This window comes from Gopherus flavomarginatus, chromosome 15 (genome assembly GCF_025201925.1).
Source record: "Gopherus flavomarginatus isolate rGopFla2 chromosome 15, rGopFla2.mat.asm, whole genome shotgun sequence".
In the NCBI taxonomy this organism is placed as follows: Eukaryota; Metazoa; Chordata; order Testudines; family Testudinidae; genus Gopherus; species Gopherus flavomarginatus.
In genome coordinates, this window is record NC_066631.1 from 28,816,520 (window position 1) to 28,843,002 (window position 26,483).

Consider the following 26,483-nt stretch of genomic DNA (forward strand, 5'->3'; position numbering starts at 1 on the left):
CCTCAAGGCTCAGCCCTTGTGCCCCTTCTATCTAGAAGATCTCCCAAGGCCCTGGGTAGCTTTTTAAAGGTTCTCTAACCTAAGCCCCACTCACGCTTGCGGTAAGTACCAAAGTGTGCCCTGTGCAGGGAGACAAAGTCATTGAGATGATTGCAGGGAAAGTGGATTAATGTGAAACCTTGGTACTGCAGCAATTGAAATAAGAAATCTCAACAGAACAATTTTGGCCCCTTATGGATTCAATTAAAACGATCAGTGGGCTGCAGTGCCCTTTAGAACGACAGGCGTGTTCACACAGTAAACCAGCAGCCTGGCTGGTACTCTCTAGAGTAAGCCTTGGATTTTGATTTTGGTCTGGAGATAAAGGAGAGCAACTCCGTCCACCCCCTTGTCCAAAAGCTTCCACTAACCTAATCATATGCATCTAATCAGCTGGGAAGATCTCTGCTTAATTCCAGTGTGGAGTGAAACAGGGAAGGAAGCCTCAATCCTGAGTTCAAATCCCGATCAGTAAAATCTCATGGGGAAGCACAGCTAAAATTCTTCCAGTAGGCGACCTCCATTTGGTGGGATGTCCTGGAGCTCCAGGATCCCGTAATTGTCTGTTCATTGAAGATTGAGGCTGAGGCATCCTACTTTAGTTTATTCCTCAAGTGGTTAAGACAAGGCTTCATTGTCTTCCATGCCCAGTTCTGATCCTGGCCATGTTCAGAAGCCCTGCATCTCGCCTGTTTCTCCCGGCTTTCTGTAATGGTTGGCTCAGCTTCTTCCCTTTAAATTCACGATGCTGAGGGTACTGTAGGATATTAACTCCCTGTGAGTGGAAATTGGTTTTGCCTTAATCTAAGCCATACATCCCTGTCCCAGGATGATGAACACGCACTTATGCTTCAAGCTAACAGCTGCATTGGCTAGGAGGACAGCACTACAGTGCTCATTGCGGATCTCCTCCTCTTTTCATCTTGGTGTGAGTGTTCGCTCCATTCATTGATTGCTCTTTGTTTGTGCTGCTCAGGCCAAACTGAGGCTGGGGCCCCTGCCGAACAGGACTCTTACGGTAAGAGTGCTGGCTTTCAAACCTCTACCAGGCTGCTCTCTCATTAGTGTGTCTGCTAAATGTGCCTGCCTGCTAATGCTCAGGGACATGCAGCAGCCAGGTTTCTCCCCCACCCCTCCGTAATCCATCAACAAGGCCAGTAAGTGCATGAAAGCTTTTGATTACATTTAATTTCCTCTTCAGTTTTTCCTTTGTAATTTATAAACAGGTGTGTGTGTGTGTGGGGGGGGAAGGGTGATGACTTTAGAGAATGCTTCCCATGTGATGGAAAAGGCTCATCCACCCAGAGAGATGACCAGTTCCTTCCTGCTGAGCAATGATGCCTGTGGCATCTGGCTTAGAGGTGCTCGCCTCCTGTTTCCCACTTTCCTCTTATGTGCTTCCACTCCTCCATTCTGAAGAACGTCTTCCGGCAGCCTACCCCCTCTGTAGCAAGAATTCAGAGCTCTTGCTAGCTTCTTTAATCTTCCCTCTCTTCTTGTGACCGCCCCCATGCCCCAAAATGACTCACTCATTCGTGGCTGGACTTGCAGTCACACGGGGACCATAGCAAAACAATGCTGTTCATGAGATTGTGTAAATATCGGCTTGAAAACCTGCTGCCAGGTGACCAACTGGAATGTTTCTGTTGATTTCGGTGGGAGTTGGCTTATGCTGCTTGTGAGTTTTTATCGGGAACTTCTTAGGATTCGATCCAAAGCTATGGTTAGAGATGGGTCAGCTGCAAAATTCAGGTCCAAATTTCAAGCTCCGAAAGTCAGGGGATGTTTGGAGTTGGTTTTCTGGATTGGTCCCATATTGGATTTATGGGTTTTTGAAGCCAGAAAGGACCCCTGTGATCACTGAGCCTGACCTCCTGCATAACACGAGTCATAAAGAATCTCCACTGTTTTCTTGTCATTAATCAATTACAAATATTAAGTCCTTTCTGAGGTGGTTATTTTTATCCAGGGGTTCCAGCTAGCTCTGTAATGTAATTGTGGGAAGCCTTTCACATAACAGGATATTTTTACACCGACATCATCCATTTCACAGGAATTTAGTTGTTTTGGGGCACTCCCACCTCCTGTCCATTTCTCAGTTGAAATGTTGTAATTGAAAGAGCCGAGCTGTATCTGTAGGGGGTGTTTCCTGACATGGATTCACATGCTCCTCATTGTATTTTCAGGTTATTTAATGAGAGTCACACAACCCCTCCCCCAAAACCCTTTATGTGAGAGAAACTTTAGAGAGGGGCAGCTGATGATTACACCTCGTTAAAGAGACTGAGACCACAACCCTAGAATGGCAACTTCTGCTCCTGATGTGGGTTCCCTCTATGGCCTTGAAAACTCACCCAATATAACCTACACTAGCACCGAGTGGGAAGCTGGCCCCTATTAGTGCCTGGTCCACAAAGAGGATACGAGCTTACTACAGCTTCCAGCTAGAAGAGCTGCCTGTTGATAGCACTGAAAATCCTGGCTTCTCGCCGAACCTGGCGGGTGGGTTAGCCTTACTTTTCTCATGGTGGTGAAGGAGGAGGCTGCTGATTAAGTACTTCAGGGGGGCGGGTATGAATAAATAAATGAATGTAAAGCACTTTGAAGGTGAAGTGTGCTCTGCAAGTGCTAGGTGGTATTATTCGAGGGGCAGCATTGTTACTCCCATCTGTCCTATCAGTTGGGTTACAGTCACTTCCTTAACACCTTTCCTGGCAGGGTAGTCCAAGATTATTTTTACCCTGATTTTTAACCTGGCCTTATAGCAGGCAGCCCCTGGCTTCTGGGCAGAGGTGGGATGAAACCTGCTTTCATTGGTTATGGACTGAGGTTCCTTGGGGACCCTTACCTGGACTGGGGAGAGCCAGGGTCACAGTGTGCGGCATTGTCTCTGTACTCTTGTGCATGGCTGGTGGGGAGCAAGGGGTGGTGCGTGGTCCAAAGCTCAGTTCTCCTGCCTGGCTGTGAGCTGCCATCACCAGGTCGGCCTATATATTTGGAATCGTAGCCCCATGATTAAAATCTGAATCACAGTGTAAATCCCATAGAATTACCTGACCCCCCCGTTTAATACCAGGCACACTGAGGCTGTCAGAATAACGATTAGCCTGCTGGTTACTTTGTCGTCAGAGCAGCAGAGTGTCACTGATCAGTATGGCTCTTGCAGCCTGAGGTCTGGCCAGCAGTACAAAAACAGAACCCCCAGCCTCATGTTGCTGCAAACGTTCACCTTTTCCATTTCCTTTCAGGTGGCCCTGAGGAGAAGAGGGGAGTGGGCAGGAAACCAGGTTTGTTTCTAAGCTATGGATGCCTTTTCCCCCTTCCTTAATAAAGGATTTCTTCCCTCAATTTATTCCGGAGCCAGAATTTGCTGGGGCAGATGCCCCACTGCCTTCAATAGCTTGGAAGTTTTGATTATTAGTTAGCGAAGCCATGTTTAATTTCCAAGTGCATACACAATATTCTGACAAAGCCATGGCTACCTAGGGCTTTAGCTTCTGTAGCACACAGTGGCCACTCAGCATTCCACAGTGATAGCAGAATAACGCCTAGACTCCAACACCACAGGCCCTGCCACATGCACTAAAGGAGAATCTCCATTTGCCATTAGCAATATAGGGCTTATGACCTACACTTGAGCAATTCTGTTTCCATCCAGTAGAAGGCAGAAGTGCATATGCACACAGTAGCCTGTTGATTTGCACAGTATTGCAGTTTGCTTTTGGGTTTTGTGTCTGTTTTAATCCAAGTCTGTTTTTGTTTGCTTAGTCAAATCCCGCGACCCCAGCCACGATTCTGAACGTGGCTATAGTTCTGAAGAAGAGAATCCTGCTGCCTACAGGGGAAGGAAAGGGATGAGACAAAGGCCAGAAGCAGGTAAAGATTTGCTAGCTTGGCTGAGAGTAGTGACTAATGAAAGGAGGATCGGGATTCTGTACAATGGCTCTGCTGGCTCTTGATGGGCCAGAGAACACCCTCTGGTGGCTGTGACACGTCCCGTTGGCAATGCGCCTCCAGGTCCCTCAGTCCAAGCCTGAACGGGAATTCAGGTGCTAAAGTTTCTCTGAATGGAAAGCAGAGAGAGGCTAGCTGCCGCCGCCCCCAGCTTTCGCTCAGGAAATCTGGCAAGGCAACATCCTGAGCAACATCACAGCTTTACGTGCACTCTCCGCCCCCAGCACTGACGCGTGCAGTTGACTCTGGGGAGTTGATTTGGCTCGGGGAAAGCTTGGACCTGGATGTAAGCAGATGCACTTGCTTAGGAGTCTCACCTGTTAATGCCAGGGCTGAATCTTTCCTGGCCTGATTGTCCCAGGTAATGAGCACCTGCTGCTCCCACTGAACTCAGATGGTGTGGCGAGTTCTAGGCTCGAATGAAAACCAGGCCTTAGACTCTTCTCCATACTGAGAAAAAACTCACCTCTGTGCAGATGGCTAGTGCAGCACTCACGCACCGCTCAAGTCCCCCCAGCCTCAGATTTTTGGTTGCCTTGACACCCAAAACTGGAGGCCGCCACAATCCGAGGCTAAGGGGAAAGCCTAGGCCTTTTGCTGGGACCTCTGCTCAGGGGTGGATTTCACCCACTGAGAGCAGCCCTGTGGGCGGGGAGGGGTTCCTAGCATGCAGCTGGTTTAAGCAACACACTAGCCCACAGCCAAACCCTGCTGCAAAATCTTTCCTGTGTACAATGATTGGGGACAGTCACCCTGTTTAAATATGGCTGCCGCTTGCGCATTTCTGCCCCCAATGTAGGCAGGGTCTTAACTGACCTTTAAACCATTATTGCGTGTGACTGTTTATCACTATTTAACCAGGCTGCTCTTGGTTATCAGGGCCCTCGTAGTGTGCCAATGACTTTCCCAAGGCTGCCTTTTGTATATATCTCGGCTGTTCTGCAGAGGCAAGGCTCCTGATGTGAGACGCACGTTTTTTCCCCACATTAACTCTCTCTGCACTTACATAGCCATCCCCCACCTGTTGCTATACACTGTCTCTTGGTGCGCGGTGACCTTGAGAATTCATCCAAGGGTAAAGATACCATTTATGTCATAAGAAAGATTTAAACCTGGCATCTTCAGCACAAGCCAGGTAAGTGCTGAGACCTTTTGCATTCCAGCTGGGGGTTGCAATTTATCAACAAGAGGAGACCAGAATCACTAATCAGCATGGCTGTAATTTATCTGTTCAAACTGCTGGCAGCAGATGAATGTAAATAAAGACAAAGACAGTGATTGTGGTTGTCTCTTAAAGGGGAGGTGATAGAATATAGGGCACAGTAAGGCTGTCATTTCGTTAGTGAGCACGTGACGTTAACATAAAGGGAAAAGTCTCCAACATGGGCTTCAGCTTAGCCCTATGGTCCCTGCACATAGAACCCGACCTCCCAAAGGCATTTCCCCCTCTGTCTCCCAAGCATCCACTCTTACAAGCCTCCCCCGAGCAGCTGAGCTGAGGATAAGCCATTGCTCAGTAGGACCTGTTAATGTCCCTGCATGGCATAACATACCCTGAATATTGCAAAATACCCAGTCATACATGTGCCTGTTTAGAAGACTCCCTGGGCTTGGTCACGCGTCCTTACAGGTATTTCATCCCAATGCATTGCTGTCCAACAGTGTTTTGTGCATTTATGCTTGTAATTGTGGTTTGGTGCAAACAGCTGACGTGCCAGATTCACAGCTGGCATAAGCAGGAGCAACTCCTTCCCCCAGCTGGCACAAAGCATAAAGCGAACTGCATGCAAAGGAGCAGGACTGCAGCCCTTGGCTAGAGATGACAGGTTTCACTTGAGATGGCAACGAGCATAGCATGTTTCTTTCCAGATCTGCCTAACGAAATGGTTCGATTGGAGACATGTGGCGAAGCCATTTGCTTGGATCTATTGGATGAATCCAGCCAGTCTCAAACATTTCATGTCATTGAGTTTCACCTTACTGTGAAACGGAATGAGTCCTGTGTCATTTTGTTCTTCAAAAGCGTGCTCTCTGCCAGCCACCTTCGCTCTTGCTGTTGCTAACAGCTGCTGGTTTTCTTGGCTGGCTTTGGTGGCTTGATTGATCAAATTTGTGTGATTCCAAGAAACCAATATCATCTAGCTAAGGATAGCTGGCTATTGTAAGCAGGCCACTGCACAACCCCTCTGGCCTAATCCTTCATTCCCATTGTCCTTCTACTCTAGGTGGCTAATACTAGCACATTTCTTCTCCCTCCCCTCAGTTTTCCTCTCTGCCCTTTCCCATCTTTCCCTCCCTTGCTGTGACATGTGCTTGTGGCAGAAGAAGTTATAAAGCTGGAAGCTGCCCTTCCACAAAGCAACGTTAGCTTCATAAACACGATTGTTATGGGCAATAAAAAATCCCCAGGTCTGACGACGTTCCCAGAGTTCCATTTGGGGTGATTGTGATACATGTAAATGGGATGGATTTATAACTGTGATCGAGAAAAGCCAACCTCCCTGCTGCTGTTGTTGCTGTGCTTTCAGGCAGTGAACCAACAGCTGCTGCTTCTGGCCGGGGAAGCTACCCACCTCCTAGCCGCAAACCGTCTGAGGTCAGAATGGCTCCAAGTGGCAGCGAGTTTGCTGGCAGGGTTGCTGAGAACTGGGAGTACGCAGCGGAAAGTGAAGTCAACTGGAGCCCTGGAAGTGAGAGAAAGCAATGAAAAGTCTATTGTGAGGGCAGTTGGGTGTCGGGGGAGAGGGGAGGGTGGAAAGGTGGGAGTGGGTTCCTGGTCCTGCCTGCAGGCTATAGGGTTGTGTATGATCATGTGCGATCGGTGTCGGTTTGGAAAGAGCCAGCCTGGAATGAAGTGGGGTAAGTTGTGCCTCTCTGTCCTATAGGGAACAGCCTGCTTTGTCCAGACTGACCCTCCAGAGCTTCCTCCTATCTGGCAAGCAGGACCCTTATCCCTCCCCTTAAAGTGAGAGCAACCAACACAAGCCTCAGTACACCACACTTAGACTGAATGCTGCTGCAGACCAAATAAATCTGGCTCTGAATGTGGCTGGGTTTCTGGACAAGCCCAAGCCCAACACTCCCTTCAGCTTCAGGAGGCTTGAAGCCCAGAGCCCAGTCAGGCTCATCGGATTTGAATAACGAGATCAGCCTGTGTCTCTCCCCCACCCCCCCCCCGAAGGAGCTCTGGTCCCAGTCACTGACGCTGGGCAGACACAGAATTACTCTTTTATTTTCTCCCTCAACACTGACATGATTTCCCTTCTTCAGTTTCTCAGCGTAAGGGAGAACGGGGAGCACGCCAGAAATCGTTTCCAGGGCTGCTCAGCTGAATTTGCTCTGGCCGTGCCAGTGCCCCCTACTGAGTTTTGCTACCCAGGAATGTTTGTAGGAGTGAGATTGACTGACTGGCACAACTAATCACCAAAAGCTACGTTCAGAACTGACCATGCAAGAAGTGAATCTGCTTTCGCGGAACTGTGCTCATGTAGGAGGGGCTTGCACACTCACCCCCTCCTTGAAGAGAAATAGCACCATTGTTTGCCTGGGTCTGTCTGAGCTGCTCCCTTTAAGCATAAACAGAGGAGAGATCCTGCTGTCATTATTTACGCCAGACTCCCACAGAATTCCTCGTGAGCTGGGTTTTTTAATTTATCCTCAGTACTTAATCTTGAGGTAGGTCAAAATTCTACAGATGAGGAAACTGAGGTACAAAGGTCAGGGGTCTTGTCCAAGCTCCTGCAGTTAGTACGTGGACCAGACTTTGCACCCAAAGAGTCCTGGGACCCAGTCCTTCCGTTATGCCACCATGCTGAATGTGTCAATCTCTCTTGCCTTTTTCATGCTGGTGTGTGTGCTGGTGTATCTTTTTGTGTGTGTGTGTGTGTTTAATATGAATTATATATGTATAATGTGTAGGGAGTATGTATAATACGTGTTAGCGTGGGTGTGTGTGTATATACACACACATGGATGTGAGGTATATTCTTTTGCCCTTATATCAAACCTAACCTCCTCTTCCACAATCCTACCCAACCATATTAAATATCTAGGGGGTGCTGTATAAAGTAGGATGCTGTGATACAAGATTGTGACGTTTTGTTCTATTCCCTGCTCTGTGGCAGATTCACTGTAGACCTGACCCTACTGGGAAGTTTTTCTATTGACTTCAGTGAGGCCCCAAGTGCCTCGAGCAAGCCACTTGTTGTTATTTATTTAACATCTATATTGCAGTAGCACCTAGAGACCCGACTAAGTCAGGGCCCCATTTCTCCATGTCCGTATCTGTGAAATGGAGATATCTCCCTAACCCACAGAGGGTGGGGTTGAGAGGCTGTGTGTGTGTATTTGCAAAGTGCTTTGAGATCCCCAGGGAAAAGGTGCTATGTACCCAGCATTTTTATTGTTATAAAAATAGATTAAATGCAAGATAATTGTTACCTTTGGAGAATTCAGACAGTTTCCCAAACATGTCTCCTCTTCCAAGGTGAGGCGGACAGGTGCCGAGTGATCCCCGTCGTAACACACTGATGCTGCATGTGACTCTCCGTGTGGTAATTTCAAAGCTTCATTGATGAAGGCCGCTGCATTGATTCTGCTCGGTGTCACTTGTTCCATGAAAATTTAATGGGCCTCAAGCTATTGTAAATTGTTCGGATAAAAACTGACGACTGACAGCTTATGCCAGAGTTTGCCGAGGACACAATTCTCCCTAGGGGGCGTTGTAGGTTGACAGGCAACTTCAGAGACGGCCTTTCAGCTGGGAGCTGAGTTGGCAAATTTATTTCTTGAGCTGAACGCCACTGGAAAAAATCCAAGTTCTCTTTAATTCCTTGGCTATAAAAGGAATACTTAATAGCAAACTGCTGGAGATACTAATCATGTAATTCCCTTGCCTGATGCCAGATGGAGTCTGTGCTTGCAATTTCATGTTCCTGTCAATAACAGCGGTACAGTGGACTGAATATTAAGGGTGTCTGTCAGCTTGCGGGTCATGCAGGAGCCCTCAGGGCCCCTGAGCTGTACTTTCCTAGTTTATCTCATCCACCATAATCTCTGTTTTAACAGTACAGCCTGGCAGTAGTTCTCTTGTTTAATCCAATCCATATGTATGTGTAGTGGAGATTGAGGCAGCAGTTCTGTTATCTTACAGTTACTTGTAGTGAATCAGTGTAATCTGTCTGCCAGCAGAGTTCATTGTCATACATGCTGGGCTAACCTGGTGCAGTAGGTTGGAAGGACTGCATCGGGAAACTTTATAAAGATTTTCCCCGGTGCACCCACATAGTGAGGTCTGAGTGAATACTGCATGAAATGTCCTGTGAACAAGGTTTGCAGCTGAATTCAGCTCAGCCGTGCTTTAAACAAGTGCTTAAATCCTTCCCTGTTCCAGAAAGCAGTGGGGCCTAAGCATGTGCTTAAAGTTAAACATAAACTGATGCTTTCTGGAATAGCGATGCTTTCCTGACACACTCATCCATTCAGAGGGAAGAAACAATAGCATGTGACTCACTTCATTCCCACTCAGCACAGCTTGAATGGTGAATCTTTGTTGAGGATTTTTTTGCTCTAGTCTCTACTCAAAATCAATCAGGGAAAAAAGAGTTGTTTAAAAAAAAAAAAAAAATGAGAATGCGTTTGAGTTAGTTGCGACCTGCTCACGAACACTGTGTGAGCTGAAGAAGTGAGTTCGTTGAATAACTTATTTGTTGCAAATAATTTGCTCAGCTCTGTGTATGGCATCTCACATTAAAGTGGAGATAAAAATTGCTTTGGAAAACACCGTGCACCCTTCAGGATGTGGCGTGTAACTGATCTTGTGGCAATATGTGGCTGAGAAGGACTTGAAGGCAGGAACTGCCGGGCTGGATCAGACCCAGGAACCACCTAGTCCAGTATATTGTCGCTGATAGTGGCCAGTAACAGATAAAGGTGGAAGCATGACTTGCTTTGTGTGCCTGTTCAAATGATTCTCAGTGCACGTACGTATTGATGGGGCACTAGACATCGTCTAAAGTGAATGGGTTGTGGGTTTGATCTTGCAAGGTGCTGAATTCCCTTCAGCCCGCAGCAGCTTGCAGGATTAGGTCCTAGGGCTGCTTGTCCCCCAGGCTGTTGTTCAAAATGAGCTGCAGCAGCCCGCCATTGTATTCAGTTTTATGGGGCACAGTTTTTCTCCCTCTCTGTGACAAAGAGGAGCACCTGTTCTCACATCCTGTAAGGTCATAACTCCAGCTGTGCAACAGACACGGATCCTTATTCTGTTGCCTATAAATATAACTTCCCAGAGGCCATGCTGATCTGGCTTTGCTTGATCAGCCTCCGCTGGTAGCAGTCACTGAAAAACTCTGCTTCACCTTCTTGGCGCTTGCATTCGTGTATAATGTGACTGTGTTAGCACCAGTCAGTGGTGTGGATGCTCGGTAGCTTTTCTGCTCTGATCCCTGTGGGGACTGCCCCAAACCTTCACCTCTTCCTGCCCTCCTTACACCTGGTTGCTGGAGAGGGGCAAGAGGCCAGCTTGTACTCAGAGGTTACCTAACCCACAGAAATGAAGGGGTAGGTGATTGAAACCAGTTCTGAGACCTGTCAGGCTCTGGGATCAATGGAAGTTTTCATAACAGTGGGTGTTTGAGACGTTATACCTTGTAACATGGCTCCTAATCAGTTTCTGTTCTTCACTCCATGCTTCCCACACATACCAGTGTCCCACATATATCTCCTCCTTATTTCATTTCTGCTAATTAGAGCTCAGCCAGTTGCTCTCCCCTTTGAGCGAAATCTCTTGTTTCTTGCCTTCTGGATAGTGTCTGGCTGCAGCAGCACCTCTCCCCTGCGCTCTGCAGCCCTCCTGTGAACAACGTGATTTTCCTGTGTCACATAGGTATCAAGAGGTTTTAATTACCTCAGCCTCTCTCATCTGAAATGTTTCAGGCTAGGCCCCCGGTTCCGTGACTGACTGGACTGAAAGGCCCTGGAGTGGGCCTAGTTCTGCCGTGTCATGGTTAAGGCTACGATTTTGTCGCAGAGGTTGCTGGAAGTCACGGATTCCATGACTTCCAGAGACCTCTGTGACTTCAGCTTGTGGTGGCTGGAGAACTGTGGGGTACTGTGGACCCCCCAAACTCTGAGCCACTGTGGGCATCTGGGGGACTTTGCAGCTCCGAGCCTCTGCGGGCAGCAGGGCCTCAGAGTGCTCCAAGCTACCGGGGTAGCAGGGCCTCTGGGAGCTGCCGCAGGCAGGGCTCCCGGTGGGTGGGTGGTGGCCCACTCAGCTCCGGGCAGCAGTCTATCCGAGCCACAGGGAGTGGGGGAACCCTGCAGCTCTGAGCTGTCCCCACCCACGGGCAGTGTGGAGACCCTGCAGCTCCCCATTTTGTCATGCATATTTTTAGTAAATGTCCTGGATGGATCTTCTGTGAATTTTCTTTATTGCCCTTGACCTGTCTGGGACTTTTACTAAAAATACGCGTGACAAAATCTTAGCCTTAGTCATGGTGGCTGGGGCAACACCTGGAGCTGTGCACAGGGCAGGCTGTTAGAATATGTGATTCTATTGGACAAAGCCCTCTTCTTTCCTTTTAAAGGGGGAAAACAGTGATGTGCACAGCTGTGGAGACTTGTGCAGTCAGTGGGGTGCAGTGGTGACCAGAGAGCATCTATCAGTGCCCCTGGCAGTGGGGGATTGGGAGTAGACTGGCTCCACCCAACCCCTATGGAGCATCCGTGTTCAAAGTCCCTTTTCTTTGGCTTTTGGGGGATGGTGGTTCTGCCGTTCGTGAATAGCTTAATCCCTATGGGAATAAACTCCACACTATTTGTTGGCCACAAAGTCCATCTCCTTCATCGTATTCTCATGTCCATCCCTCTCTGTTGCCCAGCGTTTTTTGTACGCAAGAAGCACAAAGTGGAGTGAGCCGTTTCGCTGGGTGGATAAATGGATGTTAAGTGCATGCAGTACACACTGGCTTGTTTCACTGTATGTAGCAATAGGGTATCTCATTAAAGCCATGCTTCCTGAGCACAGCTGGTTTTAAAAGAACTGCGCATGGAACTAGCATTGAAACAGCGACAAAGAGAAATGAGTGAAGTCAACTGTGTGTTATTGACACAGGCAAAGAATATCCGAGAAGAACCGGGAAAATAGTAGCATCTAATAATAATAAAACTGGGCTCTGATATAGCGCTTTTCATTGGTAGAACTCCAAGTGAGTTACAAAGGAGGTCAGCATCATTATCCCTATTTTACAGATGGAGAAACTGAGGCACAAAGCAGTGAAGTGACTTGCTCAAGCTCACCCAGCAGGCCGGTGGTGGAGCCAAATTGCTTCACTGCCAGTGCTCTATCCACAGGGCCACACATCCCCTGTAGTGTCGTTAGGTAACGCTGCCTTTCATCTGGCTGTTGGAGACCAGAAATCTCTGTTTTAACCCTGTCTTGGCCACGCTGTCGTTGGGTTATTCTCCTAACATTCTCCACTGTTGCTAGCCCCCGTGGAAGTGCTGGTATAACTGGGCTCTGGGGGCTGCTGGCGTGTTTGATCATGATGTTACTAAGCCTGTTCTGAACTGGGCTAGACGCAGAGTTTAAAACAGCCACTGGCCCACGTTAGTCTGCTCTCCTTGCTGCCACCAATAGGGCTGCAATGGTAGTAGCAGAGGTGGGAAATTTGGGGAAAATGAATCTACTATGGACAGTCCACACTGTAAATGGGCACCCACAGGTCAGTCACTGAATTGCTCTGTGCCTCATTGTCCCCAACAATAGTACTGGCCCAGTTTTGCAATGCACTTTACTCCTCGGATCTGAGCATCTCAATGTGTAGGCAGCTACTCTTGCTATAGCGAAAGGTGCTGGGAGAGACTGATACTAGGTGAGTTGCTATGGCCCAGTTTTTCAGAACTATTTGATTTCAGTGGGAGGTAGGTGCCTAAACACCTTTCAAATCTGGGCCTGTGTGTACAAATATATTCCCAGCTCGGTAAGCGAGGACCCTGTTTTAGGAAACTTTGATATGGGCTTTGAATTGAATTCTCGCATACTGCCCCTGGATATGCCCGAGCAGGGGATGGCCTTTGTGCTAATGCAATTTGTTGCGGTGATGGGTTCTCTTCCCTCTCTTAAAATAAAGCCAGGCACTCAGCTGCTGTCAGTCAGTGGTGCTCCATTGATGATTAACGGAGCCATGCTGACATGACTAGCTATAGACCCACACACCAGATCCAGTGATTTTTTTCCTGCCACTCACTGACATGCATGTTTCTGTCTCTTACCGAACAGCTGTCATGGCTCTGCAGTTGCCTGTGTCTACGGATTCTAAATGCTCTGTTTCGCCTCTAATCTTCTCTCCTCCTTGTAGGTGTAAAACGTGCCAATTCCGTTCAAGCCTCCAGGCCTCCTCCAGCGACTAGTCAGAGCTCTGTTGCCCAGGCTACTCAGCCAGGTACACGTTCTGTTTTACGTATTCTGGGTCCGTTTGTGCCATGGAGGTGCTGGCTTGTGTTGGGATGGTGCAGAATGGCTTCCCGGGGTGCAGGACTGTGCTTTGAAGGCACTACTGGTCACTGAGGTAGATGAGGGTTATTCCCCCCGTTACACTTACACACACACACACACACACACGCACAACTAGCTGTTCCCACAGGAGTGGCTTGCTACAAGCTGTGGTAGGTCTTTGTTTCCTGGGCCTGTGCCAGGAGGCGAATGAGGTTGCATACCTCATTCTCTCACTGCTGCTTGATCAATGGTAAAAATGATTCCGTTCCCAAGGACCAACCGGGGGGTGGGGAGAAGGGGGTTCTAATTATCTGCCCTTGAGGGGCCATTGGCTTTGCCGCCTGCTGCAGGATAACAAGGTAACTTTTTATACCACAGCTCCTCCAGTGAGTGGCAGACAAGAGCCCGGGCCTGCTGGGAGATATCCAGAAAGACAAGGTAAAGAATCTCAATGGGTCCCCATCTACTGTAACACATTTATTTGGGGTCACACAGTTTCCTGCTCTAAGAGATGTTCCCTCCCTTTTGTCAAAATGCTTCGAAAGGGTGACAAAGCAGGTGACAGAGTTAATGGAAAACATGGAAATTTAGGAATGAAAATATCATTCAGAGCAGAATGAATCAGGGCTATTGCACCTAAACTGTCTCTTCTGCAGCTTACCCATCTGATCTCTGGTATTTGACAAACACCATTTCAGATATTTCCATATTGTAAACGGCCTATTCTTTGCATCAGGGCAAGAAATTCTTCTAGGCTAGTGACCTGTCGGTATGTTACTAGCATGCCCGTAAAGATAAATGGCTTAAAAAAAGTGGATTAATGGCGGCATTGGGAGCAGATTGCTCTCCCCCTCTTTTAGTCCGTGTGCCTCACTGATTCATCTCTCTGTGTTGCTCCCATTTCTCTCATTCTGCACCGTAATGATGGATTAAATGGCTAAGTCTCTCTGCCAACGTTAATTGACAGACCAGGTCAGGGGACTGGCTTTCTGAGCAATTTTGCAGGTTATGATTTATTTAAAGCTTTGTTTTTCCTCTTAGAAGGTTAAATTCTGCTTTCATTTACCCTGGTGTAAATCTGGAGTAACTACTGATGTTGATGGGGTAACCTGATTTGCACCCGAGTAACTGAGAATAGAATTTTGCCTGTGTAATATTACAAAAAAATGAAAAAATGCTCAAATTAAAATGAATGTCGTCTTTCACCTTCCCTTCCTGGAGAAACAAGCTGTGCCACATTTGAATTTCAAGATGTTAATTATAAGCATTCAGTTCCATCTCCTCTATTAATTCACATTAACAAGGTGCTGCTGTATTCCCCTCAGGCTTTCATCCCAAGATCTGAGACTAGAAGTGGGTCAGCTATCTGTTTCTGAGCTTTCAGATTTTCCGTGACTGAGCCCCTTGTATTTGGGGAATTCTGACTCAGCAAAAGGTTGGCTTGAAATGTAGCACCTCCACCACTTACGGCTTAATCCCACTGCAAAGGAAACTCTGAGAACCCCATTATGTAGAGATCACCTGATAAAAACCCAAAACCCCTCGCACATGCATTATGCAGAAGCATAAAGGGCCCCAGATAGACACGTTATTGTGGCTTTCATAGAGCAAAATGGGGTAAGAAATAATCCAGGATGAAGTTCATTTTTCGCTCACCATAGATTTTCCTCCCTGCTTAATTTACTAGCTGAATCAGCGGTAAGCCAAGCAGCCATCTTGGCCTATCGCCATGGCCATGCTCAGACCCCTTTGTTTAATGCGGTCCTTATGCCATGTCCATCTCTTCGATATCTGAGCACCTAAATGCCTGGGGCGGATTAGAAGCCAGGTCACCTGACTTCCAGGCCTGCATTCTAGGCAGTAGACCAGGCTACCACTTTTGGGGTTTGCTTTCAGCAGGAGATTGTGCTTTACTCACACGGAGGCTTGGGAGAAACGAACATAAAGTTTGCCCACTTGGGTATTGGCACCACAAGCATGGGTATAATATACACAAGGTACAGAAGCCAAGCAGAGTTTCCCCCAAACTCCTTAGCACATCACGGGTTCCCCATCCACCTAGCAATTTAAGTGGGAAAGAACCTGTATAAATGAGCTGCAGTCCCATAGAATGTGGAACGTCAGATTTGCTTATGGAAATAAGGACATAAGAGTGGGCATGCTGGGTCAGCCCAATGGTCTGTCTTCTGTTGGTGGCCAGGGCCAGATGCTTCAGAGGGAATGAACAGAACAGGGCAATTCTGAGCTCCTGGGAGTTGGTTGTTTAGGAACACCTGGAGCATAGAGTTGTGTCCCTGACCCTCTTGGCTAACAGCCATTGATGGACCTATCCTCCATGAACTTATGTAGATCAAATCATCACAACAGGCAACAGGTTTGAAGTGGCAGCAGAACCGCTGCTAGATCCGTGTCACTGTTGCAATAGAAAGGATTCCAGTGCTCATCTCATGTCTCAAACATACCAAAACCAATCTACGGGTGGGTTTTCAAACCTGTGGGTAGCCAAACTGGCAGTATGCGGCAGAGCCATTCTTGGTGGGTGAATCCGTATAGGGTAACAAACTTTAAAATGGTGAACGGAAATACTTTTTAGTGTAAAAAAGCCATGAGATGATCCCTCCCTTTTATGAAGCAGTCCACAGAATAAGCATTGGTCTAGTGGGTGGGAGAAGCAGAGGGAAGAGGAATTTAAAATTGATAAGATCCAATGGCTGAAAGTTGAAACTAGACACATTTCAGACAGCAAGTAAAGCGTAAATGTAAGTGAGGGTCATTAACCGTTGGAGCAGCTTACCAGGTGTTGTGGTGGATTCTCCATCACTGGCAAGTTTTAAATCAAGATTGGATGTTTTTCTGAAAGATCTGCTGTAGTTCAAACAGGAATTATTTTGGGGGCAGTTCTCTGGCCTGTTATCCAGGAAATCGGACTAGGTGACCACCGTGGTCCCTTCTGGTCTTAGAGTCTCTGAATCTGTGAAAATCAAGTAGGATCACGAACTGTGCAGATCCAAATCCCAAGTGCCCAATAACCTTGATAAAACTGGCTTAGCTGAACTTTCGGACATGAGCAATTTTAATTCTTCACCTGGAGCTCTGGTCTCCAGTGCTGCCCCCCATCTCATCTATGTTCAATGCTTATTTTCTTTTGCATAGTGAGCCAGTTGATGGGCCCTCCCCAGATAGACCCGGCCTATTCAGCAGCAGCACCCAGGGATGAGAGAGGAGATGGCGGTGGTTACTCGATGCCTGCAGCCAGAGAGGAGAGAGCTATGCACCAGCCTGCCCCATATACGCAAGCTGCCGCTCCGCCTGCGCCACCTGCACGTCAACTCCCGCCGCCTCAGGATGACGACGAGGATGAGGCCAACAGCTATGATTCTGATGAAGCAAGTACGTAGCCTTGTGTCAAACCATCTGGCTCTGAAACAGATGGGTTATTTTGAGCCACATACGAAAAGTAACAAATCTTGGGCCAGATCCTGAATTGCTGAGGACCTGCTTTTCTCTCTGGCTTCCTCAGCGCTCAGTGCCCCTTATTCAGAGGGGGAGTGTAGATGGCACAGAGGGCTGCATTGTGGGAATGTGACTATAAATGTGAGGTCAGCAGGTCCCTTCAAAGTGCACCTTGTGAGAAACTGTTCTATTTTTTATGTCGCCCTATACTCTTGAATGTTTTATATTTGGCAAAAAATGGGAACACTGTCCTTATTAAGTGACTGCAGCTTTGATCCTTGGAGGCTCCCAGCATCCACTAAGTGCTTTTAATGCTCAGTAAATAAGTAATCAGGGAGGGAATTGTGCTATTTTGTGACTCCATTTCTCTCTGACTGAAAATAACAAACCATCTCCAAAAATTCAGCGTTTGAGTTGAATAATTCATCCTTTTAGGAAGGCGCCCAAGGGTCTAAGTTTCAACTCCATGCAACTTGGTTTTAAACCTTGAAAAAGGGGAAAGTCAAAAACTGAACTGATAATGTAGAGCCCCATTAAAGGCACAGTATTTGCAGAGACTGAGTGGAGACTATGGCTTTGACCTAGAGCTAAATCCTACAAACTTTCCTCAAGAGGCGGTCCCATTGTTTTCAACATGGCTTGCAGGATCAGGGCCTAGATTTTTAAAGCTATGTAGGCGCCTAAGCCTATGGCCCCAGGACCTTAGTTTATTTTACTCTCTCTAATATATGCCATTATGTAGCGTGTGTGTAAATGCAGACGTCCACGTTTATACGCATATGAAAAGAAGTTCAGGTCAAGCCTCTATTTTTCTTTAGCTGCATGAAATACCAGTAGACAGATCCATCAGTATAAAGGAGAGATCCTTGTGATTTCAGTAGTTCTGCACTAAGATTTCCCCCCCCGCCCATCCTAATTCATGAGTTTACTGGCCATAAGAGTGAAGATCAGGAACTCCATGGAGGCATCACTTCATGGTTTCAAACCTTTTTCTGGGGAGAAGGACGAGGGTGGTTAGGAACCACGAGGCAGTGCATAAATATTAGGCAGAGAGGAAAGTGGCCATGAGGAAATTTAGTACAGTGGGAGCCCGTGTCTAACATTTCCTCTCTCCAGTTAAATTTAGGTGAGCACCCAACAAAACGAGTATGCAGAACGCAGGCTGGAAACAACATGACACATGGGGTAATTGGCAGTCTCTGCTCACTTGGGAGAAGGTGCTGAAGTTCAGGGCTAAAGTGCACTAGCAGGTCATATAAAGATGTGGTCTGCATTGTGCAGCTGCTTTGTGTCGTTAATAGGTCTCGCTTGTGTTCTCACTTTTTTGTTTTCATGCTGAGCACTGAAGTCAGCTAAAACTCTGTGGTCCCTCCTCTGTGTTCCAGGTAAATGTTTGCATAGCTCTGTTCTGATAATGTTCTGACTACTGCAGCTCATGAATTTGGCCAGGAGATGCTGTGATGGTAGGTTAGTTGGTGACTGTGTGAAATAATGGCTGCGGTGTTTTAAATGCCCTTTAAATTCATGCACACAATTTTTCACTTGCAGTCACAAGAGCAAAGGGGAACATATAGATCAGGCCTGCAGACCAGGTCGTTAGAGGCTATCCTTTGCAGTCCCAATTACTTGTGCCCATAGTCAATTCTGGGTGTTAAATTAGAAGCTAAAATGGATTGCGTGTCATAATGCTGTAGGTTGAAGTCTTCGTGATGTGACGCACCGTGGTTGCCCTGTACTCCAAGAGGTTTGGGCTCTCTATGATGTTGGAATGCCCCTTGGCAGAGCGGTGCTGTCCTTTTAGGAGAGAGCGGCTAAGGTCACAGTCAGCAATTTAAAATGGTGTATCTGCCTGGGGTGAGTTTTGGGAGGAGACTTGCCAGGCAAATGGTATGGAGAGCTGGTCAGAACACTTTGGATGAAATGAGATTTTATTGCTTAGAGACCTCACTGGGAGACCCAGTTCAAGCCCCTGCTCTACCTGAATTGGGGTGGTATGGGATGAAAAACTCCTTTGAATCAGGCAAGCAGGGACTTTACACCTGCTTTTTCCCCCCCACTGCCACGTTTTCGTAAAAACGTTCAAAAGATTTTCTTGTTCCAACGTGGAATGAAAACCAATTTTAGACCCTCGGGAGTTGCCATGAATGGAATTGCCGTCCTGTCAGCTCTCACTGGCATGGCAGAATGCGCGTTGGACTGCGTGGTACCCTCCTTTCCTTAGTGCTGCTCTGCCTTTGGTGCTTGGAGCCTCCAGGGTTTCATATTGGTATCGCTAGGCCGGGTGGATGAAATATCTCTAGTGGCTTTGTTCTTAATAAAACCATCTCTTACCTTTCCCTCTCCCCTCTTGCTAATTAGCCACGCTGGGGGCTCTGGAGTTCAGTCTGCTCTACGACCAGGAGAAGAGCTCTTTGCACTGCACTCTCATCAAAGCCAAAGTAAGTGTGCCCTTGGAGCAAAATAAAATGACTTAGGAGAAGGTCGGCAGAGGCACCTGCTTGTTTTATGTACACAGGCCGTTGTCCTCCCCTGGAAGAGCATATTTCAGAAACACCTCTCTCTATTTTCATATGCTCCCCACAACCTAGTCTGGTTTCCACCTAACTGAATGCAATGGAACTGAAGCTAGTTCTGCCACCATCTCTCTCTCTCTCCACCAGCCAGGTGACCCACACAGGCATTACTAACAAGGATGTGTGATATCTATTTCTGTAATAGCTGGGTGCTGGAGGTAACAATAATTCCTTTAAGGGTGAGGTGCAGGATTCTCTGCTCTTCCACCTCGCTGCAGACTTAGGAGGCATTAGGGCAGCACTGAACATGTCTAAACTTCCTTCCAGCACAAGAGTGTCTACTGATTCTAGAGAGATTCCCCATTCCAAGTGTAGGGAACATCTCGGAAACCTCTGCTGTCCCTAAAAGAGGTAGAAGTGTGTTTTTCCAGGATAGGAGGCATATGTGAGCCCCTGTTCTGCCACACAGGAAAAGGCAGATGGGAGGGTCTTGTACCAGGCCCTAAATGTAGCAAGGCACGGGCTCAGTCTGATGGCTAGTGGTAGCAAACTCTCCTGCTGAGGTCCCTCCCCCAAAAAACAGTCTGTCCCTGGACACAGCAAGTTACAATGTGGGTTTCATCATCTGCTCTAGCGTCTGCCTCGCATGTATCTGCTGAAGTAGACTTGGGTAGGCAGGATAGCTAAGCCGCAGCTGCTTAAGGCCACCAAGTCCTTGAATAGGCAATTTCCAGTGTGACGTGTCTCTGAACTGGAATCCCTGTGCTGCAGAATGTCATTAGGAGATGGACGAGAGGAGGTGATTATTTCTTGCAGCAGTTGAGCAGATAATGGAGACTTGAGCTGGCTTCATAGGCCACGTGCCGGCATCACGTGTTTGACCTGAGCCTAGCTAGAGGCAACCTATGCCTGAGTGTGCAGATGCGTGTTCTGGACAGGAGTACATCCGAGAGGCTGAGTGCACTGTAACTACGCACCAGCTTGCTCAGGTTAATTGATTTCCCCCAGCCATCTCATGGGGTTATCGGGGTTATTTCTGCCCATGTGCAGTGGATTGATTATAGCAACTGTAACCAGGACAGTTACTTGAGTTATGCTAAAAATAATTGGGGTAGTTAATTCCATCTCCTTTAACCACCTGCAACAGCCGTTAGTACCAAGGCTCTCAGAACTGAGCAGGGGCCTTGCAGAGACGGCAGCAGACAAGTTAAGACGTCAGCCCTTTATTTCCATGATTCCTGTTTGTAATGATACAGTCGACCTGCCATTTCTGTTCTTGCTTTCAAGCAAAATCAGCAACGTTTAGCTGCCATTGAGTGTATGTGCAGTGAAACCCCAAGCTCCAGCACTGTGAGCAATGTCTGACTAAGTCCTAAAACTCTACTCTCACTCCTGCTAAAATTGCAAAGCAGAGAAGTCCACAAAAGCTCTGAATTTAACAGCACAGATTCAGGTCTGAATCCAGAATTTGTTACTGTCGCTAAGTAACCCCACCGCCTGCTGACCTTCACAGATAACGTACCTGGCTGCCCGTGCGTCCGCAGCGCTCATATCATATCTGGTTAGAGCAGGTGACGTCAGGCTACCCAAAGTACACGCTGCCATTCCTCCATATTGCCTGATGGGAACAGGCTGTGCTCTGCAGTGAAAATTCCCCAAACCTCAGATCTGATGAACACAGTCTGATTTCCCATAGCAGTGAACAGCTCAAACTGAAACACCTGACAGAGGCAAAAACCCCGGTTAACTCTGAGGCAGTCCTATAGACAAAAGCCTAAATTTGCCAAAGCCACTAGTGATTTTGGGTGCCTACCTAAAATGGGTCTGATTTCCAGAGGGTGGGTTCTCAGCACTTCTAGATGATCAGTCCCCTTTTAAGGTGCCTTGAGGTGAGCACCCAAAATCCCTAGTCATGTGGGAAAATATAGGCCCAAGTGCTTTCTGCTGCAGCCAACTGTGTTTCAGTAGTTTGTGGTGAGGCCATAGGATGGATTTGCATCCCTAGTGCCTTGAGAAACAGAGGTAAAGTCCTGAAGCCTGATTCTCCTCCCTGCCTAGAACTCTGGTTGGTCCTGCTGAAGGTAGTTGGGGATCCTGCAAGCCTGAGGGGAAACTGATGTTTACATTTCACCAGTTCTGTAGGGTGAATGCCATTGAATGCTCGAATTCCTGCTATCGCTGTCCTGTAGAGAAGGCTCGTAATTCCAGTGCGTATATGTGCCAGTGGTAGTGAAGTGTGCAGCATTTTCCACTTTGAAAATGCCCACGTGCACCTCTGAACATGCCTCCTCTCCTACTGCATCCCAGCTTCCCATGCATTCGCTCTCTCTGGAAGAGCTCAATCCTCTTACATGTTCAGGAATGACTTTCTGGATGAAGGATGTCTCTCCTCTTTGTGCTAAACCCAGCGGCATCATTTCGGGCTAGCTCATCATTCTCTTTTGTAGGGAATGAAGACATGGAGGCAAACCTTTGTTTCTTGAATGTGAGTTTGGAAGCTGGCTGGGGATAATGCAGATCTGTCTGTTAGGTCGCACAGGACTCAAACACAATGTGAGGAAGTTGATAGCAGAAAGTAGCATTGGTCTGATATTTAGAAGCTGAACTCACAGTGTTGGTTCAGTGTTGAGACTGGATATCGGGCTTTCCGCTTATTCAGAACAAAGAGCCTTGCTTTATCCAGCACATACCTTCCGTTCCCTTTATTAATTTATATTTCATAATAAACTATTGCTAAATCCTTTCCCGCATTGTATTTAAAGATGGCTAACCCCCTTCTTTATCTTTTAGGGCTTAAAACCAATGGACTCCAATGGTTTAGCTGATCCTTATGTAAAGTTGCACCTATTGCCAGGAGCCAGTAAGGTAAATGTCTATCAATTCATTTGCTTAACTCTGTTACATTGAAACTATGAACAAAAATATTACAGTACTGCTGTGGAGATTTTCCAAAGAACTAAGATGGCTAATTCCCATTAAAATTAATAGGAGCTTGACATTCAAATCCTCTAGGCTGCTCTGGAAATCTCAGCTCACAGGCCTAAAAATATTCCACATGGAGAGAGAAACCTACAATGCTGCATTAATCCTGAGTGTTGATACTTTTAAAATTGAAAATAACAATAGCGTGCGTGGAAGGAATGAGAGAAGGTCGCAAAGGCAGCTGCTCTGTAGTTATTCAGAAGGTTGCCTGGGTCTCTCCCCTCTGATTTCGGTACACAGTTGCTCCTTGCTGTTATCCAGTATGTGACCTGCTCAAGAAAATGAAGTCTTGGGCCAAGCAACCTTCCTGACGCCTGCATCTCTTAGGATGAATGGTGATTGTAGACACTGTGATGTAGGTCCTGGAAAATCAGAAGTGTGAAACCTACAGTAACTCGGTAGAGATGAACTGCACTAAATGTTCTGCTGTTCCCTGACACACTCGAGCTCACACAGGCCTTCTAGGATATTTCCTGTCTGATGGCTGCTCACTATCATTCAGAAAAAAGATGCTTTCTGGGTCCACCCCATGAGACAACCGATCTGAACACCCCTTAACACTGCTGATGTTCATATCTGAATGCGAACAGATGGGATTGGCTCACCATGCTGATCTAAAACCCCAGAGCTGAGAACACTTGTTGTGTTGGAAAAGTTTGAATCTGATTATTTTTTAATCATGTTAATTACGGTGATACCTAAGGACCCACCAAGAGCAGGGCCTATGGTGGGAGGCCCTGTACTAACACAGAACAGCAGATTGTCTCTATCTTGGAGAGTTTACAGCAGGACCCTCTGCACTGGCTGCTTCTGCAGATGCTCCTACCAGCTGGAGTCTCTGGCTGGTTCCTCTCAGTCTGGATCTGGAATTTTCTTTGTCTCAGAGTCAGCTCTAGTCTTTTTTTTTTCTCCCTTGGCACATTAAGATTAATTGGATTGATTGTGTTATTTACACACTATGTACCAAGCAGGCTCCTCCTCCACCCAGTAACCGGCTTCTAACGCCCTCGTTGCTGTTAAATAGAACCTTGGCCTTTGTCCCATTGAAGTCAGTTCTGCTATTAGTGGAGCAAAGTGCTTATTTTTGTAAGGGTATCAGCGCCTCCTTAATTCTGGATAGAAATGAATAGGACACTGGTGAATAGGAGCGGAGTAGCTCAGCCTGGTGGCCTTTGTTAATGGGCAAGTGTCTTTTCGTATTGCCTTCGGTTATGCATGTTTCACAGCAGCCTTGCAGAAGTGAGCAGCGGACAGAACATCTTGAAAGACTAATACCTAGTTAATGAGCACAGAGAAGCTTCCGCGAAGATGACATTGTTAATACAACACAAAACATCTGACACAAAATCTAATTATTACTAGAGTCTGAAAGATCCATTTTACTTTGAAGGTTTTGCGTTTTCTAATTAGAACTGTGAAAAAAAAATCCACCAAGTGAGTAAATGCACCAGTTAGTTTCCCCATCAAAGAAAGCTCTGTAAACTCTCGCTCCCAGGACCAGCTGAACTGAATTCAGTGGAGAAAACTTCTAGGAAGAAATGAACATTGTTGGCCCGTTGCCTAACAAATGTCTCTTCTGTTTCCTGTGGGGATTCAAAGATTTTTTTTTTTCTCTCTCTCTCTCTGGCTGAATTATACTCAAAGGAAATGACTCAGGTGCCAACCTCTTTCAAAATAATGTTAATAAAAAGTTTGTAATTTACACTTCATGCACTTTGGGATCAGATTGGCTCAAACACCAAAACAAAAGAAACATTCTGGCACAACTACAAAATATGGACAGAATCCGTCCCTAGTGTAAGATCTGAGTAGTCTATGTCCCCAGTGTTTTGGGGTAGTCTTCCTTTCTCATCCTTTTTTTCATACATTGGAAAAAAATTCTCCAGTTAGAAGCATCTGGGATCTTGTTGTTAGTGTTACATGCCTCTGTTCATCCAATTCTCATCTATGGCATATCTTTCTACTTTGCAACAGTGGAAGGAGGCTACTAATCTTGCCCAAGCAGAGAATCCCACCTAGATGTGGAATCTTGATTAGTAGGAATAATTTTCCCACATGGCACAAGAGATGCCGAAGCCAAGACTTTACTAACTTGGGAATCAGTTAATTTTCTGTTTGTACGAGGGCTGAATTGGCCGATAGTAAGTAAATAAGAACAAGTGAGAGGGAGGCAAGAAAGTTCCAGCTTCTTAGGCTTTTCATTTATTTTAGGCCACAAAGTTCATTCTCCAGTGGGCTGTGCCTGATCTTCTAAACTGCCATGGCATGGTAAACACCTCAACTTCCTTTAGAAGAAGAGGCTCTGTGCATCTGGGTCAAATGCTGAGGATTGGAGTTTGACTCTTAAATGAGACTAGTTTGGCGATTTTGGTTTACAGACATTACTTAAAATTAAAAATGTTAGGCTATAATACTTTGCTTGGGTGAGTGACCCTCAATAAAGTCAAATACCGGGGAACCATGGGACTGCTCATGTGAGGAAAGATCACAGGACTGACCCACTATTTGCATAACTGTTGACCCGGGACCATTTTAGGCTGCAAACAGTGTGTGTGATTAGTTCTTTGTTTTAATTTTTGAAACCCAACAGTCAAACAAATTGAGGACCAAGACTCTGCGCAACACTCGCAACCCCATATGGAATGAGACACTGGTGTATCATGGCATTACGGATGAAGATATGCAAAGGAAAACACTCAGGCAAGTTGAAGACAAAATCCCAGTGTCTTACACTGGGAATTACAGTGAACGAGAAGCGGGGTATGAGTCCGCAGTGTGCCCTTGTTGCCAAGAAGGCTAACTGCATATTGTGCTGCATTAGTAGGAGCATTGCCAGCAGGTCGAAGGAAATGATTATTCCCCTCTATTCGGCACTGGTGAGGCCACAACTGGAGTATTGCATCCAGTTTTGGTCCCCCCAGTGCTGAAAGAATGTGGACAAATTAGAGAGAGTCCAGTGGAGGGCAATGAAAATGATTAGGGGGCTGGGGCACATGGCTTATGAGGAGAGGCTGAGGGAACTGGGCTTATTTAGTCTGCAGAAGAGAAGAGTGAGGGGGGATTTGATAGCAACCTTCAACTACCTGAAGGGAGCTCTGAAGACGATGGAGCTTGGCTGTCCTCAGTGGCAGAAGACAGAACAGGGAGCAATGGTCTTAAGTTGCAGTGGGGGAGGTCTAGGTTGGATATTAGGAAAAACTTTCACTAGGAGGATGGTGAAGCACTGGAATGGGTTACTCTAGGGAGGCAGTGGAATCTCCTTCCTTAAAGGCTTTTTAAGGTGCTGGCTGGGATGATTTAGTTGGAGTTGGTCCTGCTTTGAGCAGGGGATTGGACTAGATGACCTGCTGAGGTCTCTTCCAAACCTAACTTTCTCTGATTCTATGAAAGTGCACTGTGATGGCGAACTGTGTGCGCCTTCTGCACAGGAGTGAGTGTCATTCCCTGTTGCAGCACTTGAAGTTATCTACCTTTGCAACCCTTTAAGAAATTGGGCAGAAGTAGAGCTGAATGGGTAGGGTAGGAACAGTTTTTCATCGGAAAGTGCAGCTTAATCAAAACCACAACATTTCATGGGGATGTGTCGATTTTAGATGAAATTTTTGATGGAAGAAAGTCTTAACAAATTGTTTAGATCAGGGGTCGACAACCTTTCAGAAGTGGTGTGCTGAGTCTTCATTTATTCACTCTAATTTAAGGTTTTGCGTGCCAGCAATACATTGTAACGTTTTTAGAAGGTCTCTTTCTATAAGTCTATAATATATAACTAAACTTTTGTTGTATGTAAAGTAAATAAGGGTTTTTAAATGTTTAAGAAGCTTCATTTTAAATTAAATTTAAATTAAAATGCAGAGCTCCCCGGACTGGTGGCCAGGACGTGGGCAGTGTGAGTGCCACTGAAAATCAGCTCGCGTGCTGCCTTCGGCCCCCGTGCCATAGGTTGCCTACCCCTGGTTTAGATAATGTCAAAATGTTTCACTTTGACTTCATCATGTTTTATTTCTTTTAAACTTGTGTACTGTTATAATTTAAATAATATATTGTCT

General features: G+C 46.6%; 1 protein-coding gene across 7 annotated transcripts in view; it reads left to right on the top strand.

The window, feature by feature from the left end:
• The window catches only part of RPH3A (rabphilin 3A), a 120,945-nt gene that overhangs the window by 82,348 nt on the left and 12,114 nt on the right, over window positions 1–26,483 (top strand). For 5 of the 7 annotated variants that reach the window (XM_050923402.1, XM_050923404.1, XM_050923405.1 and 2 more), the window contains exons 7-16: window positions 1,016–1,057; window positions 3,288–3,326; window positions 3,808–3,915; window positions 6,522–6,683; window positions 13,353–13,436; window positions 13,868–13,927; window positions 16,643–16,879; window positions 19,301–19,380; window positions 22,246–22,320; window positions 25,028–25,137. In XM_050923402.1, coding sequence (XP_050779359.1) covers window positions 1,016–1,057; window positions 3,288–3,326; window positions 3,808–3,915; window positions 6,522–6,683; window positions 13,353–13,436; window positions 13,868–13,927; window positions 16,643–16,879; window positions 19,301–19,380; window positions 22,246–22,320; window positions 25,028–25,137 — 997 coding nt within the window. The remainder of the gene's footprint in view (window positions 1–1,015; window positions 1,058–3,287; window positions 3,327–3,807; window positions 3,916–6,521; window positions 6,684–13,352; window positions 13,437–13,867; window positions 13,928–16,642; window positions 16,880–19,300; window positions 19,381–22,245; window positions 22,321–25,027; window positions 25,138–26,483) is intronic. The other 2 variants (XM_050923409.1, XM_050923408.1) reach the window with 2 other exon arrangements.